The sequence below is a fragment of the Mastigoproctus giganteus genome, chromosome 5 (genome assembly GCF_048544385.1).
Source record: "Mastigoproctus giganteus isolate SK-2022 chromosome 5, ASM4854438v1, whole genome shotgun sequence".
NCBI lineage: Eukaryota > Metazoa > Arthropoda > Arachnida > Uropygi > Thelyphonidae > Mastigoproctus > Mastigoproctus giganteus.
Window position 1 is genome coordinate 17,458,274 of NC_143579.1, and position 18,545 is coordinate 17,476,818.

Here is an 18,545-nt window from a genome sequence, read left to right on the forward strand (position 1 = left end):
GAAGAAAAGTAACACCGAGAGCGAAAGAGAAAATCAATTTTTTTAGATGCAGAGGAAGCGGTATTTGTAATGTGCTTGTGCCAAGAGAGATTAGAAGTCAGGGTAATGTCCAAAAGAGATATATCATTTTTCCTGGAAATTGGAGTATCACTAAAGATAAGCATAGGAGCAAAAGAATCCTTTTTGCAAGATATAAGACAAGGCTGAGTTTTAGAAAGGTTGAAATCAACTAAGTTGTTTTTGCCCCGCTGGAGAATGCATTTAAGGAATTGGTAGCAGATTTTCGACAAGTTGCAGCTGATTGAGCAGGACAAGGTTTCTCAAAATGGAAAGTGGAATGCAATATGCTATCATCGTCAAAACTATGGATAGGAATTACAGTCAATGGAAGAAGGTTATTAATATACAAGAGGAAAAGAGTGGGGGAAAGAACTGAACCTTGGGGGACACCGGCATTAGTGGAGAAGTTAGAAGACAGAGAGCCATCTACCATCACCCTCAGTGAGCAATCAGAAAGAAAACTGGATAACCAATTACTAAAAACAGTTGGAAAACCATAAGATGGAAGCTTGTTTAGAAGACCTTTATGCCAAACACGATCAAAAGCCTTTGAGATGTCAAGAGCAACTACTTGTGTTTCACCGAACCTTTCCATTGAATTAGTTCATAAATGGGTAACATAAGCCAGAATACCACCAGTGGATCGACACTGATGGAATCCATACTGGTGATCGTGGATCAGATGGAAGGTTTCTAGGTGGTTTAAGAGTTGGCGGTTAATTGATTTCTCCATTACTTTAGAAAGAGTAGAAGTAATTGCGATGGGACGATAATTGGATGGGAGGGATTTGTCACCCTTTTTAGGAACTGGCTGGATATGATCAAATTTCCAAGCAGAAGGAAAAACACCTTTGGAATAAGAAAGTGAAAAAAGGCAGCAAAGAACAGGAGCAAGTTCAGAAGCACCGATTTTGAGAACAAGTGGAGAAATACCATCGGGACCTGGAGCTTTCTTAGCATCAAGATTCGTAAAAATCGTTCTGACATCCTTTTGACGGAAGACAGCAAGAGGCTTTGGATGGAGTGTGTTGGGAATGGTAGGAGGTGTTTTACCAAGATCATCAATACATGAGTTGGAAGAAAAATGAGATGCTAGCAGGTCAGCTTTATCCTTGGCTGAAGTGACAACAGAACCATCTGGTTTGGACAGAGGTGGGAGCAGAGATGGACAAGAGTTGCGGCCAATAGCTTTGGCAAGAGACCAGAATGCTTGGCTACCATTAGGGCAAGAAGCAAGTTTTCTACTCTTATCCTGTTCAAACTCTAGTTTGGACTGATTAATAACTGCTTTACAATTGTTGCGAGCTTTGGTGTAGGCAGAAAATGAAACTGAAGAATTGGAAACGAGCCAGTTACGATGTGCAACATTCTTCTCTTGAACAGCCTTAGCACATTTATTGGAAAACCAAGGTTTAGATAAAGGACGAGATTTTAAAGTGGAGTGTGGGATAAAGGATTCCATTCCTGCAGAAATAATTTCACTGACACGATCTGAGCAAACGTTGACATCAGAAGTTTTGAAACAGTAATCCGACCAAGGAAAAGAAGAAAAGAAGTCTCGCAGGTCATCCCATTTTGCTTTCTTGTAATGCCAAACAACACGAGGTTGGGAATAGTCATGAGATAAAGGTTCCATTGGAGAAGAGACAATCACCAAGTTGTGATCTGAAGTGCCTAAAGGACCTCTCACTTCGACCGTGTACTTAGAAGGATTGTTTGTGAGAAAAAGATCAAGCGTATTGGCTGTATGATTAGGATTGTCCGGTATTCTTGTAGTTAAATGAACAATCTGTGCTAGGTCATTAGTAATTGCAAAAGCCTCAGCATCTCGACCTGCTGGGTCGGTGTGACTAGAAAACGGAAGCCAGCTGGAGTTGTGAACATTAAAATCACCAAGGAAAATTACCTCACTGTTAGGAAAGTTGGACTGGAGAAAGTCAAGTTGCAAAGAGAGGAAGTCAAAGAGCTCCAAGTGATTAGTGGAGTTGGGAGAACGGTAGAGACAACAGATGAATTTGACACAATGAGGTAGAGAGATTTTAAGCCAGAGAAGATCAAAGAGAGGAGATTCCAAATTGCCAAGTCTCTGACAGTGAATATCAGAATGGACGTATGCACAAGTACCACCTTTGAGACGAAAGGAATCATACAGCGAATAATTTGGGCATCTGAGATGAGCAGTAGTTGAATCAACCGATAACTGAGATTCTGTCAGAAAAAGTACATGGGGTTTGGCAGACTGCAAAAATGGAAATGGACATCGTTGAGATTAGAATTGAGACCACGTATATTTGTGAAATGTACGCAGATAAGCTTGCTCTGTTAGTTTTACAATTCATGGTGTATTCCATAGTAAGAAAAAGTGGGTGGGACATGCTGTATGAAGTAATGAAATTTTTGGATATGGCGTACATATGGTAAGAATATACCCAGATCCTTGACATAACGTGGCCTCGACAATGAACCCACATACACACTACTCGGACTCCCTCCAGTCACTGTCTGGCAGGGTAGAGGTAGCAGGATTATACACTAGCTGATCCGGAAGCCTCCTAGAGAGTTACCAATAAGTTTGGTCCGGTGTACTAACTAGCGGCTGGCCTGCGAACACCATTTTAGAGCTGTACCCTCGAAATGTAAGGAATATTTGATCTCGCCACGATGTTCATCATAACCTCAAAAGTCATCAATCATACTGCATGATGGAAGAGATGGGGAAGGGTTGCTTGGATCTTAGCTCTGGAGACTAAACATGGGTTCCACCACTTCAAACCTCCAATAAGCAAAGTGGTGTTATTGCACCGGTTGATGAGAGTCATCTACCATCTCTGTACAGTTGTTCATTGTACTCAATCAGAGTCAGTAGGCATATAAAACATGCCTACCCTCATTTTCCTTTTCCCCCTGCTTATGTCACATCAAGCTGACTCAAAATTGCACTGTCCATCCATGTCAACTCGAGTCACTGCCTTAGATTTTGTGTTTCTTAACTAAAAGCTTAACACCACCTTCCTTCCTGTCCTTGTTGTACACATTGTACTTGCCAAATTCAAAATCTGCATTCCTTACATTTGTGTGATACCACATCTCTGATATTCCATTAATATGCACATATGATGTCTTCACCAGCACATCAAATTCTTCAAATTTATTTCCTATGCTCCTAGCATTGGTGTACATGGCAAGTATACATGCACCTGTTCTGACTGTTTGTTACCTAACACAACCCATACGTTTACTTGTATCATAATAACTCCCAGCAGTTCTTAAAATACCCAGCAACTTGCTTTCCTGGCTGCTGCTCATTACAATAGAAGCAGTACAAGAATCACTTTCTCCTCTTTCTGTAACATCTATTAATCTATGAATCTCCCCAGTCTACCAGTTCTCCAACCCACCTAACTCTGCCTCGATAACATCAGCAAATATTCTTCCATACTTTCCATTTAAGTGTAACCAATCCCTCTACAAGCAGGCTCTCCTGTTAATAAGCACAGACCACACTGAGAAAAATTCTACCCCATGAGCCTTGCACAATCTCTCCAGGCCGAATTGATTGACAAGGCTCTCATCATATATATCCTCATATCGTGTCTGGGCAGAATTGCAGACACCTTCAAATTTAATCCTATTTCACCACTTTGTTTCAACATTGTTTTCAACATAATTCTCCTGAGGATGTTGAACCTCATGCTATACGAACACAAGTTATTTCACTTGAGAACAATATTCCTGACACTACCCCTGTTTGGTGTATTTGTTCATGCATATCAACTTCATGTAGCATAATCTGAAACTTCTCATTTGGAGAAACATTATAATCTAAGAAGTGAAAATAAAAGGAGACAGAAGTGCCAATTTTGTGGCACTCAGCATGATATGAACTGCTATAATTTGCACTTTTCTGTCTTCTTTTATTTTAATTGTCATTAAGTCTTAATTATATTCTGTATATATGCGAATAATCAATATTGTTTGTTTTAAATTTATTGTATGATGATTTGTGAAACTCATAAGAAATTAATTCTGTGCTATAGCAAAAAAGGAGGTGGGGGAGAATGAACTGATGAGCATTTATGAGGGAATTAATTTTATCACTAGTGACAATGAAAAAATATATATTTATTATCTGTACATAAACTAATTAAGACATGCTTGTTAATTTGTACAATATGTTTGTTAATAATTTTATTAATAATTGTTAATTTTATGCTAGTTTTTTGTTTGTTAATGAATGTTAAAATTTTTATTTTAATATTTGTTTTTCAGAAATGTAAAGCTTTCAGTAATAAGTCTTTTATTTGAATTTTGTCAAATGGTCATCCACAAATGTTTCATTTATAGGCACTAGGAAAAATTGGAAAGATTACCAAGATCTACTCTGATGGTGATCTTCGTGTTGGTGTGGATGGACAGACGTGGACATTCAATCCACTTTGTGTAATCTTGATGCCCGGATCTGCTACTGAAATGAATAATACAATGACAGCCAATCAAAGAGAAGAACATACAAGTAAATATTGAACATTTGCTTTAATTTAAAATTTTATAAACTATTATAGCCAGTAAACCATCCATCTTGCTTGATTTTTTTTTTGTAGCAACAAAAACTATTCAGTAAATTATTTTCCTTCATTGTGTTTATTCAATGCAGTAATGTCTAGATATCTGAATTTATTTATTTAAGTTGAATTTTTTGGTTAAAGCAGCTTCTGAATATCATATCATATAGCTTTAAACAGCATTAATATTAATTATCTGATTACTTTCTTTTGATACTGTAAAAGGTTTTTTGGCTCATCTCAGATGTTGGGATAGCATTCAAAGTTAGGGTGGATTTTGCATAAAGTTAACAGTAATTTAAATGAAAATGCTGCAGGTCGAAATCTAGAATTTGAATTCTTGGGAATATATAGATGGATATCGTTTGTACCATAAAAAAGGCTCGGTATTAATACCTTCATAAAAGTTCTTTGTGAATGGTAAAGAAAAAAAAAAAGCCAAAAAAAAAAGCGTGAAAGTTTTTTTTTTTTTTAACCGTTCACGATCTGCATTGGTTTGTTGTAGCACATACATATATATGTTATACCTCTGTGGAATATAATGATTTATGTCATACTACTTGTCTTCTAAGTATATTTATGTATGTTAATAAGTATATTATTATGTATTTATATATCTATGTATTTTAATGTATACGGGGTGTCTCAAAAATATTGGTACAAACGTTTGGGGAGGTAGGTAACATCTAAAGGAATGTGAATCGCATAGGAACCCATAACCGGAAACGTCACCGTAAGTCGGTACACGGTGCTATTCATCAGTTCGCAAGAGGGAAAATTTCTGGTTTACTCATTCAAGCAGTAGTCGCTGCATGAAAAGCATGCATCGATATACGAACTGTGAGCTGGCAGACATGCACCTAGTGTATGGATTAGCAGAGGGCCCACATGGTGTGTGCCCTCGTGCGGCACAACATCGCTTCGCAATAAATGTGTGGGCAGGTATGGTTGGTGACTGCTTAGTCGGCCCATACCTGTTACGATCCCACATGAACTCCACTAAATATTGGATCTTTCTTGAACAAGTTCTACCAGAGTTACTTGATGATGTTCCAGCAAATGTGAGATGCAACATTTGGTTTCAACATGACGGGGCGCCTGCCCATTATGGAAGGTGTGTTCGTGACCATTTGAACAGGTGTTTTGGGCTTTGATGGATTGGCCGTGGTGGACCCGTTGCCTGGCCCCCACGCTCACCTGATTTATTGAGCCTTAATTTATTTCTGTTGGGGACCCTCAAATCTATCGTGTATGAATCGCCTGTAGAGATGGAAATGGATCTCGTGGTGAGACTCGTCCTGCACTGCTGCTACTGTCAAAGAAACTCCAGGTGTCACGCATGCATTGCGTCTCATGGTGGAACCTTCGAGCATCTGTTGTAACATCATGAAATGCATTCATCTCGTACTCCATTGTTAATATTATGTCAAATGTTTGCCACTAATCACTGTCTTGTGTCATTTCTGCTTCTTGTGCCTCTACTACTACTTTCCCATGATGCTTCCAGTTATGGGTTCCTATGCGATTCACATTCCTTTAGATGTTACCTACCTCCTCTAAACGTTGTACCAATATTTTTGAGACACCCTGTATTTTGTTTTATGTTCTTATTGTTTTTATTACTTTTAGCATCTACCTTTATATATTTTAATAAGTTTCCTTATATTGTATTTTATTTTTATTTTTACTGTATTTTTAATAAAATCTTAATATATTATTTTTTTATTTTTCGCCGGTAGTAACAAAATTTGTTTCAGAATGCCTGTGCCCAATGCACAAGGCCTCTTTGCTAATAGACAACAGAAGTAAAGAAATAAATAAACCCACCTGTGATGGTGAGTCACCTCATAGGTGCCTTTCCAAAATAATGATGATTCTGCATTAAATGTTAATTAATAATTAAAAATCTGAAATTTTTTCTAGCTTCCTAAATACAGACAAACTTTTACTGCAGCAGTGTCTGAAGAGATTTTTAGTTTTTCTCAGAATAATTGAGTGTGAGAACATATCAGGTAACCTACCATCACATTTGCAAATAATTGAAAGGTTAAACAGTGGCAGGTAATGTGTGCCAATAGGTGCTGATGCTATGAAGCTTCAACTTCTATTTGTTTACAATTCAAGGCTACTTTGCTTTCCTCTCCTACTAGTTCTATTAAATATCTGGGCTACATGTTAGGTTTCTTATTGTTTTTGCATAACAAAGACGAAAATATGAAATGCAATATTCGCTTCTACCATTTTATGCTGCTACTCTGTGGATTCAAATTCAGCACACTTCTAAACACAAAATTTGAAATCAGTTTTGAAAAAAAAATTGGAAATGTAAGGGAAAAATTACATCTAAAAAATATATATATATATAAAAATAATTTGTGGTTTGTAAAATAAATAAAGTGTCTGTGAAAATGGAAATGAAAAGTGCACACAGTGCTTGAACTAAGAGAAGTTTAAGGGAACAGTGGAAGTGAAGTAGTGGTTAAACAGGTGAAAGAAGTTGAAAAACCTAGTACAAAAATAAACTGGGACTGAGGAAGCAAACAAAAAAAAATAATAATAAAAATGTATAAAAATGAAAATTAATAAATAACAAAGAAATAAATAAGTAAATAACACTATATTCAGATATGGGAGGACAATTTTAGAAAGAGGTTGAATCAGGGGATGGCAAATATGCAAAATCTGAATATAGTAGATGAAAAAATGATACATAGCCAGGAAATTCATCAGGGACTACTCCTGACCATGTATCAGAAAAAGGGGGGAAGCAAATATGCGGCCTTTATCGTAATACTAGTAGACAAGGTAGTCCCTACGCAGTGTAAAAATAAAATTAATAATGTAAATACTGGTAGAAAAGGTAGTGTAAAAATAAAGTTAATAATGGAAATATTGGTAGACAAGGTAGGGGCTACCTTGTCTACCAGTATTACGATAAAATCTGCATATTTGCCCTCCCCCCCTTTCATATCTCTTTATTTATTCACTTTTTTTATATTCACTTCCACTTTTGACTATCCCTTAAACTTCTCTTAGTTCAGGCACCCTGTGTACTTTTCATTTCCATTTTCACAGACACTTTATTTTACAAACCACACAGTGCTTGAACTAAGAGAAGTTTAAGGGAACAGTGGAAGTGAAGTAGTGGTTAAACAGGTGAAAGAAGTTGAAAAACCTAGTACAAAAATAAACTGGGACTGAGGAAGCAAACAAAAAAAAATAATAATAAAAATGTATAAAAATGAAAATTAATAAATAACAAAGAAATAAATAAGTAAATAACACTATATTCAGATATGGGAGGACAATTTTAGAAAGAGGTTGAATCAGGGGATGGCAAATATGCAAATCTGAATATAGTATTATTATTATTTATTAGCATTAGCATTAGCATTAGCATTAGTAGAGGCATTTGATGCAAGAAAGCAAGCTTATGCAGCATCAGCCAAAAAAAAAAAAAAAAAAAAAAGTAACATAAATAAATAAAAATAACCACTTCCACTTCACCCCTCTGTTCGTTCGAAATACCTGTCCAGGCTGAGCCTTAAACTTATTTAGGCTATCAACTTCCACGACAAGGGATGGAAGTCTGTTCCACCCACCAACCACCCGCTGGCTAAAGGCAAACTTCCGCACATCTATCCTACATCTGTCTTTCCTCAATTTGAATTTATGCCCTCTCAGGTGATTTTTCTGAGCTAGAGGAAGAATCCATCAGCATTGAGCATGCTCAAACCATTCAAGGCTTTGTACACCTCTATCAGATCACCCCGCTGGTGCCTAGTTCCAGACACTGTAATTTGCAAAACTTAAGCCTTTCTTCGTAAGAGAACCCCTTTGTCCCATTCACCAATCTAGTTGCCCTTCTCTGTACTCGTTCCAGCAGCTCTACATCCTTCCTGAAATGAGGCCTCCAGGCCTGTATACAGTACTCTAGGTGTGGCCTGACCATTGCCTTATACAAGGGAATAATCACCTCCTTATCCTGCTAGAAAAATTCCTATATATCATTGACAATACACCATGAGCTACTCTTGCAGCTCGTCTGCACTGCTCAGAGAACTTCATATCTGCCTGCACCACCACCCCAGGTCCCTTTCATTCTCTACCACTGTCAGTGTAGTACCACAGAGTTGATACGTTGCTCTGGGGTTGCTGTTTCCCATATGTAGTACTTTACATTTGTCAATGTTAAACTTCATTTGCCACCTCGAAGCCCCATCTGCTCAACCTTTCCAAATCCTGTTGCAGCAGCATAGTGTCAGTAGTGTCCTTGACAACCCTGCCAACCTTCGTATCGTCTGCAAACTTGGACATTAAGCCTGACATACCATCATCAATATCATTTATAAATACAGAAAACAATAAAGGCCCCAATACTGAACCCTGAGGGACTCCACTAATAACATTAGTCCACGATGAGCAGTGTCCATTGATTACCACTCTCTGTCTTCTCCCCCTCAACCACCCCTTTATCCATAGCAGCAACTCGCCTCCAATGCCACACTGCTCCAATTTGTGCAGCAGTCTTCCATGTGCAACAGTATCAAAAGCCTTTCTAAGATCCAAGTATATAATATCAAAGTTATTCCCCTGCATCCAGTTCTTTTGTGACTGCATCATAGTATCCAATCAAATTGGTCAGGCAAGACTTCCCCTTAACAAAACCATGCTGTGTCCTAGCTATAACTGAAGTCTTGTCTAGATGATCCTGCAGTGCTTCTTTCACCAGTGCCTCCATTAATTTTCCGGGAACAGAAGTTAAACTCACAGGTCTATAATTACTTGTGTCAGCCTTTGATCCCCCTTTGTGAATTGGGGTCACATTTGCACATCTCCAGTCAATGGGTACCTCCCCTGAGTCCAAGGAAGCTCTCATAATTATGGCTAAGGGTTTGCTTACCTCCTTTGCTGCCTCCTTTAATATAACTGGATAGATCCCATCCACCCCAGGTGCCTTTCTTGTGTTTATCTTCAACAATTTCTCCTCCACTTTGCTCTCAGTTATTACAAGATTCTCTAGCTTACTGCTAGAGTTGAATACACCTCTGGCTTCCCCTCGCTGAATATCTCCTCATGTGTGAATGTCGATGCAAAATATTCATTTAGTTTGTTAGCTACCCGAGCAGGGTCATCAACAGTTGACCCATCGATCTCAAGTGGACCAATCTGATTCATCCCCTTCCTTCTAGAGTTTACATAAGTAAAGAACTCTTTGCTGTTTTTCTTTGCATCCCTTGCCAAGGATTTCTCGTAATCTGCCTTCGCCTGCCTAACCTCCTTTGTAACTTGGTTGCATATCAACTTGTATCTATCATAGGCGTCCGTGTCACGTGTTAATTTGTATGTATCCCATGCATTTTTCTTCTCTGCCATATGCCTCATTAGTTCATCTGACAACCATTTAGGCCTAAACCTTGAACAATATTTCTTAGTTGGTATGTAAAGCCTAGTAGCTTCCACGATAAGTTCTTTGAATGCTTCCCATTTTGAATTTGCTGTTGGCAATATCATCAGTTGATCCCACTGTATAGAATTTAAATACTGTCTCAGTCCATTGTAGTCGCCTTTACGAAAGCAATACCCCTTCCCTTTACCCCTAATGGTAGTTACCTCTTTGAGTAACTCCCACTTCAGCACACTGTGATCACTGCCACCAAGTGGTTCATTTATCTGCAGATTCTTAATGCATGAAGAATCACTACTGATAATCAAATCAAGAGTATTACTCCCTCTAGTTGCCTCCCGAACATGCTGATGTAGAAAACAATCATCCAATAAATCCACAAAAGCCTTGCTACTGTGTGAGTGACCAGCCCCCAAATTCCAGTCAATATCTGGGAAATTAAAATCCCCCATTATAAGACTCTCTGATTTACTGGCCCACTCTATTTCTCCGAACAGTTTCTTATTATACTCATCAGAGTCATTAGGCCTATAGCACACTCCTACTCTCAATTTTGATCTCCCAATGCTTATGTCACACCAAACTGACTCGACACTGCACTGTCCAGCGATGTCGACTGGCTTCACTTCCTTGGATTTTATGTGTTTTTTAACTAATAGCATAACCCCTCCTCCCTTCCTATCCTGTCTATCCTTTCTGTAGACATTGTACTCCCCAAATTCCAGTTCTGCATTTCTTATATCTGTGTGACACCACGTCTCTGAAATCCCCACAATATCTGCCTTTGATGTTTTGAGCAATACCTCAAATTCATCAAATTTATTTACTAAACTCCTAGCATTGGTGTACACACAAGTATATATGCACCTGTTCTTTTTCTTAGCTACCCTAACACAACCCATGTGTTTACTTGTACCCCAATGATTCCCAGCAGTCTCTGAAATATCCTGCATCTTATTTTCCAGGCTGCGGCTCATTCCAATAGAAGCAGTGCAAGAATCACTTTCACCTCTGCCAGTGGCTACTGTTAATCTATTAGTCCTTGTATCCCCCCAATCTAGCAGTTTTCCGACCCACCTAACATTGCCTCGATAGCATCAGCAAACATTCTTGCACCCTTTCTATTTAAGTGTATCCCATCCCTGTAGAAGCAGTCTCTCCTGTTAACAAGTACAGACCAGGCTGAAAAAAATTTTACCCCTTGAGCCCTGCACAATCTTTCCAGGGCCGAATTGATTGACAGGGCTCTCATCATATACTCCCTCCTATCGTGTCTGGGCAGAATTGCAGACACTTTCAATTTCAACCCTTTCAATTTCACTTTCACTTTCAATTTCACTTTCACTTTCAATTTCAATTTCAACCCCAATTATATCCTTTTGCTTCCTTTACTGCAAGCAAATATGCGGTAAACTAGATAATCTTTTATCGTAATACTGATAGACAATGTAGTGTAAAAATTGCCCTACACAGTGTAAAAATAAAGTTAGCATTAGCATTGGCATATGATGCAAGGAAGCAAGCTTATGCAGTATCAGCCAAAAAAAAAAAAAAAAAAAAAAACCACTCCCATTTCATTCCTCCATTCATTCCAAATACCTGTCCAGCTCAGCCTTAAATTTATTTAGGCTATCAACTTCCACAACAAGGGATGGAAGTCTGTTCCACCTACCAACTACCGGCTGGCTAAAGGCAAACTTCCGCACATCTATCCTACATCTGTCTTTCCTCAATTTCAATTTATACCCTCTTAGGTGATTATTCTGAGCAAGAGGAAGAATCCCATCAGCATTGAGCATGCTCAAACTATTCAAGACTTTATACACCTCAATCAGATCACCTCACAGGTGCCTAGTCTCCAGACACTGTAATTTGCAAAATTTAAGCCTTTCTTCGTAAGAGCAACCCTTTGTTCCATTCACTAATCTTGTTGTCCTTCTCTGTATTCATTCCAACAGCTCTACATCCTTCTTAAAATGAGGCCTCCAGACCTGTATACAGTAGTGTATCAAGTTGTGGCCAGAACATTGCCTTATACAAGGGGATAATCACCTCCTTATTCCTGCTAGAAAAATTCCTGTATATCATTGACAAGACACCATGATCTACTCGTGCATACCGTCTGCACTGTTCAGAAAACTTCATATCTGCCCGCACAATTACCCCAGGTTCTGGGGTAATTGTGCGGGCAGATTACCACACGGTTGATATGTTACTCTGGGGTTACTGCTTCCCATATGCAGTACTTTACATTTGGCAATGTTAAACTTCATTTGCCACCTCTCAGCCCATCTGCTCAACCTTTCCAGATCCTGTTGCAGCAGCATACTGTCATTAGTGTCATTAACCACCTTGCCAACCTTCGTATCGTCTGCAAACTTGGATATTAAGCCTGATATACCATCATCAATATCATTAATAAATACAGAAAACAACAATGGACCCAACACTGAACCCTGGAGGACTCCACCAATAACATTAGTTCATGAAGGGCAGTGTCCATTGATTACCGCTCTCTGTCTTCTCCCACTCAACCATCCCTTTATACATAGCAGCAATTTACCTACAATGGCACACTGCTCCAATTAGTTCAGCAGTCTTCCATGTACAACAGTATCAAAAGCCTTTCTAAGATTCAAATTTATGATATCAAAGTTATTCCCTGCATCGAGTTCCTTTGTGACCACATCATAGTATCCAGTCAAATTGGTCAGGCAAGACTTTCCCTTAACAAAACCATGCTGTGTCCGAGCTATAACTGACGTCTTGTCTAGATAATAATGTAAAGTTAATAATGTAAATATTGGTAAACAAGGTAGGCACTACCTTGTCTATCAGTATTATGATAAAAGCCGCATATTTGGTTTCCCCCTTTTTCTAATACTACAGACAAGTTTGGAAACGCAGTGCCTGATACATGGTCAGGAGTAGTCCCCTGATGAATTTTCTGGCTATGTATCATTTTTTCATCTACTATATTCAGATTTTGCATATTTGCCATCCCCTGATTCGACCTCTTGCTAAAATTTCCCTCCCATATCTGAATATAGTGTTATTTACTTATTTATTATTTTTCATTTTTATTTTTGTGCAAATTTTTTTTTTTTTTTTGCTTCCTCAGTCCCAGTTTATTTTTATACTAGGTTTTTCAAATTCTTTCACCTGTTTAACCATACTTCACTTCCACTTTCAACTATCCCTTAAACGTCTCTTAGTTCAGGCACTGTGTGTACTTTTCATTTCCATTTTCACAGACACTTTATTTATTTTACAAACCACAAATTATTTATATCCTTTTGCTACCTTTACTGCTGCACTGTGCATTTTGTAGCATTAGACATAGTATTACTTTTGTTGTTTTCCTTTTTCTGCTTATTTTGCTTCTTAACAGTTGTATATTACTACTATATATATAGATATAACAAAGTAATTAACAAATAAAAAGTAAAAAATAAAATTGATAAAGCAAGCATCAGAGGCAGCATAATAGCATAATCCTCTGCATGTTGTGTGTTGTATAAAATAGGAAAAATAATATAAATAATTAAAGCGATAAAAGTTATTTAAAACCACTAACACAGAAGCTTTTGGCAGCAGCGGCTGCCTTCATCAGCTATAGTGGTTGCAGGATGGCCAACAATCTATATGTACCACATACATCTCAGCAGGTCTGTGACATGAACTATGGCATCTGCTCATGGTTCACTTCTCATGCATTGGAACAAGAAAGTGGATGGGCCACTCTAAACCATTCATCTCTTTGTAGGATACGGGCTTCAAAGAGTGGATGAATGCGACAGCCCTTATCCCTGTTAAGACTGTAGTACTCGGACGAACATGTTCTTAAACTCTCCAGCCATTTCCGGTTACAAAAGCCATGCGCCTTATCCATGATCACGGCTTCTTTAGCAGTAATGCCATGCCCAGTTTCCCAGGCATGTTCTGCTACATCTGAACCTCTGTAATTTGCAGTCTTAAGGGCTCTATTGTGTTTCCCCAGGCGATCCCTCAGTCTGTGTTTTGTTTTCCCCACATAACACTCCCCACAATCAGGACATTCAATTTCATATATGACCCCACTAGTGTCATTACCAGCAATAGGATCTTTAGTTGCGGACACTACTGTGTGCAGCCTCTGACCTGGCAGCTACACACAGCGTATCTTACACAAACGTAAGGTATGGGAAATGGGTTCCGAAATGCCCGGAAGTAGGGGATATATGCGGTGGAAACAGGTGTAAAAGCATCTCTGCGACTGTTGTTCCTACCTCTTAAACACCTTTCAATGATGCTCTGGGGGTAACCACACGTTACTAGGTCTGCTGTAACACATTTAATTCATCACTTCGCTCTCGTCAGACGAGGAGCAGTGGGACCCCATCCTTTCCAATAAGGCCTTAACCACACTACTTTTGTGGCAACTGGCCTGAGCTGTTTTGAAGTGTGTGTATTGGCCCCGACACATAGGTTTTCTGTAAACTATAGTTTTCAAGTGTCGGCCTTCTCTGTATACACATACGTCTAGGAACGGAAGGCCCCCTGCTCAACCTCCGAAGTAAACCGACTATAAGGCGAACCGCTATTCAACCAATCGAGTATTTCTATTTCGTGTCCTCTTTGTATCACTGTGAACGTGTCATCAACATATCTCTTCCATGCACATAATGGGGGAGGACTAGAGCTCCCCAACATCCTATCTTCAAATTTTTCCATGGCTAAGTTGGCTGTAATTGCACTAATAGGTGAACCAATGGCCACTCTGCAAACCTTCTGGTACATAACCTTTTGGAATAACATAGTGGTACTATGTAAACATAAGCCAACACCTTCACAAATATCATCACTACTTAGTGCTGTCCTATCTCTCAAAGCACCATCCCTGCTCAAAGCATTCCACACACAATCCAAGCCGTGTTCGACAGGTATACATGTGAATAAAGAAATGACATCAAAGGATGCCATAATATCACCCTCTTCTACCTCTTGAGCACGGACGAACTGTATAAATTCCCTGCTGTTTTTAATAGTATGATCCGAGTGTCGTACTACGGGGATACAAGTTAAGCCAGAAATCTGAATATGCATGTATTGGACTGCCAATAAACGACACAATGGATCCGAAAGATACCCCAGCCTTGTGTCCTTTAGGCAGACCATAAAATCTAGTTAGACGTGTGACAGAAGAAAAATGCATGGGATACATATAAAATAACAGGTGACAGCCCGATACATGCAACCTCCAGGAAACCTCCTGAGATATTTTTCCTGCCGTAAGCCAACTCTGGACCAACTTATTAACTTGTTCTAGTCCGCTCAGGGGATTCCTGCGAATGATCTTATATGTAGACCTATCATTCAGTAGCCGACTGGGCTAGCCAGGTGGGTAAAGTGCTTGCCTGGCAACCCAAAGGTCGGGGGTTCGAATCCCACCTCGTGCTTGGATCAGAGTAAAAAAAAAAAAAAAAAATTCAAAAACTGTGGAAGGTGCATTATGGCCACAGAAGCTGATGTGCCAACAACTAACAAAAAAAAAATCATTCAATAAACTAATGGCCTTTTCCTGATAGTCGTCATTGTTCAGCACAACTGTAGATCTACCCTTGTCTGCACGTAGTATTACAATATTATCATCTTGTTTTAATTCTTTTAATGCTTTTCTTTGTGCAACTGTAAATTCGAAGACGCTTTGCATGCTGAACCTAATGCGCACAATGTCCTAATCTGGATCTCATTAGCTGTAACTTCAGGCAAATTGGCTAGAGCTCTTTCCATACCCATTGCAATATCTGCTATGGGGAGCCTATGAGGGATTAAACTGAAATTAGGGTTTAGATTTAATAATTCTATCTGTTTGTTTGTTAACTCAGTTAACAGTAGGACCACGTTTGTTAATGGTGGGACCAACTGATGATGTTACTAACAGCAAATTCAAAATGGGAAGCAGTCAAAGAATTAATCTTGGAAGCTACTAGGCTTTTCATACCAACTAAGAAATATTGTTCAAGATTTAGGCCTAAATGGATGTCAGATGAACTAATTAAACATGTGACAGAGAAGAAAAATGCATGGGATACATATAGAATAACAGGTGACACAGAAGCCTATGATTGATATAAGCTGGTCTGTAACCAAGTCAAAAAGGTGGTTAGGCAGGCAAAGGCAGATTACGAGAAATCTTTGGCAAAGAATGCAAAGAAAAACAGCAAAGAGTTCTTTACTTATGTAAACTCTAGAAGGAAGGGGATGAATCAGATTGGTCCAATTGATGTCAATAGTTCAACTGTTGTTAATCCTGCTCAGGTAGCTAACAAACTAAATGAATATTTTGCATCCACAGTCACACATGAGGAGTTATTCAGGGAGGGGAATACCAGAAGTGTATTCAACTCTGGCAGTAAACTAGATAATCTTGTAATAACAGAGAGTAACGTGGAGGAGAAATTGTTGAAGATAAACATAAGACAGGCACCTGGGGTGGATGGAATCTATTCAGTTATATTAAAGGAAGCGGCAGAGGAAATAAGGAGGCGGAAGAGGAAACCATAATTATGAGAGCTTCCCTGAACTCAAGGGAGGTACCCATGGACTGGAGATGTGCAAATGTGACGCCAATCTACAATCCTCAAAGGGAGACACAGGTAATTACAGACGTTTTAGTTTAACTTTTGTTCCAGGAAAATTAATGGAGGCACTGGTTAAAGAAGCATTGCAGGATCATCTAGACAAGACTTCAGTTATAGCTCGGACACAGCATGGGTTTGTTAATGAGAAGTCTTATCTGACTAATTTGATTGGATAATATGATGTAGTCACAAAGGAACTGAATGCAAAGAATAATTTTGATATCATATATTTGGATCTTAGAAAGGCCTTTGATACAGTTGCACATGGAAGACTGCTGCACAAATTGGAGCAGTGTGGCATTGGAGGCAAATTGCTGCTATGGATAAAGGGATAGTTGAGTGGGAGAAGACAGAATGTGGTAATCAATGGACACTGCTCTTCGTGGACTAATGTTATTAGTGGAGTCCCTCATGGTTCATTGTTGGGTCCACTGTTGTTTTCTGTTTATAAATGATATTGATGATGGTATATCAGGCTTAATGTCCAAGTTTGCAGATGATATGAAGGTTGGCAGGGTTGTTAATGACACTAATGACAGTACACTGTTGCAACAGGATCTAGAAAAGTTGAACATATTAGGCTGAGAGATGGCAAATGAAGTTTAACATTGACAAATGTAAAGTACCACATATGGGAAGCAGTAATCCCAGAGTAACGTATTAACTCTGTGGTACCACACTGACAGTGCCAGAGAATGAAAAGGACCTGGTGGATATTATGCAGGCAGATATGAAGTTTTCTGAGCAGTGCAGATGGTCTGCAAGAGTAGCTCATGGTGTCTTGTCAATGATATACAGGAATTTTTCAAACAGGGATAAGGAGGTGATTATCCCCTTGTAATGGTCACGCAACACCTTGAGTACTGTATACAGGTCTGGAGGCCTCATTGTAAGAAGAAAGTAGAGCTGTTGTAACAAGTACAGAGAATGGTAACAAGATTATTGAACAGAACAAAGGGTTGCTCTTACGAAGAAAGGCTTAATTTTTGCAAATTACAGTGTCTGGAGACTAGGCACCTGCGAGGTGATCTGATTGAGGTGTATAAAGCCTTGAATGGTTTGAGCATGCTCAATGCTGATAGGATTCTTCCTCTTGCTCAGAATAATCGCCTGAGAGGACATAAATTCAAATAGAGGAAAGACGGTTGTAGGATAGATGTGCGGCAGTTTGCTTTTAGCCAGCAGGTAGTTGATTGCTGGAACAAACTTCCATCTGTTGTTTTAGAAATTGATAGCTTAAACAGATTCAAGGCATAACTTGACATACATTTGGAGTGAGGGGATGGGTGAAATAAGGGTTTTTTATTTTTTTTTTTTTGACTGATGCTGTATAAGCTTGCTTTCTTGCATCATGTGCCCATGCTAATGCGCAACAGTGTCAAAAGCTTTCCTGAAATCCAAGTATACGATATCAAAATTATTTTTTGCATCCAGTTCCTTTGTAACTACATCATAATAACCAATCAAATTTGTCAGACAAGATTTTTCCTTAACAAATCCATGCTGTGTCTGAATTATTGCTGCAGTCTTGTCTAGATGATCCTGCAATGCATCTTTAACCAGTGACTCCATTATTTTACCCAGAAGAGAAGTTAAACTAACTGGTCTGTAATCACTTGTGTCACCCTTCGATCCTACTTTGTGAATTGGGGATACATTTGCACATCTCCAGTCCGCGGGGACCTCCCCTGAGTCCAATGATGCTCTCATAATTATGACTAAGGGTTTGCTTATTCCTTTTCCGCCTCCTTTAATATAACTGGAGAGATCCCATTCAGCCGAGGTGCCTTTCTTATATTTAACTTCAACAATTTCTCCTTTACTTTCCTCTCAGTTATTACAAAATCATTAAGCACCCTGCTGCAATTTGATAACCTTCTGGCATTTTCAAAC

The 18,545-nt window shown here is 38.9% G+C and overlaps 1 protein-coding gene across 1 annotated transcript in view; it reads left to right on the forward strand.

Annotated features, from left to right (window-relative positions):
• The window catches only part of mib2 (E3 ubiquitin-protein ligase mind bomb 2), a 388,603-nt gene that overhangs the window by 220,144 nt on the left and 149,914 nt on the right, over positions 1–18,545 (forward strand). The window contains exon 11 of the mRNA XM_090373924.1: positions 4,405–4,573. Within this exon, the coding sequence (XP_090230050.1) occupies positions 4,405–4,573 (169 nt within the window). The remainder of the gene's footprint in view (positions 1–4,404; positions 4,574–18,545) is intronic.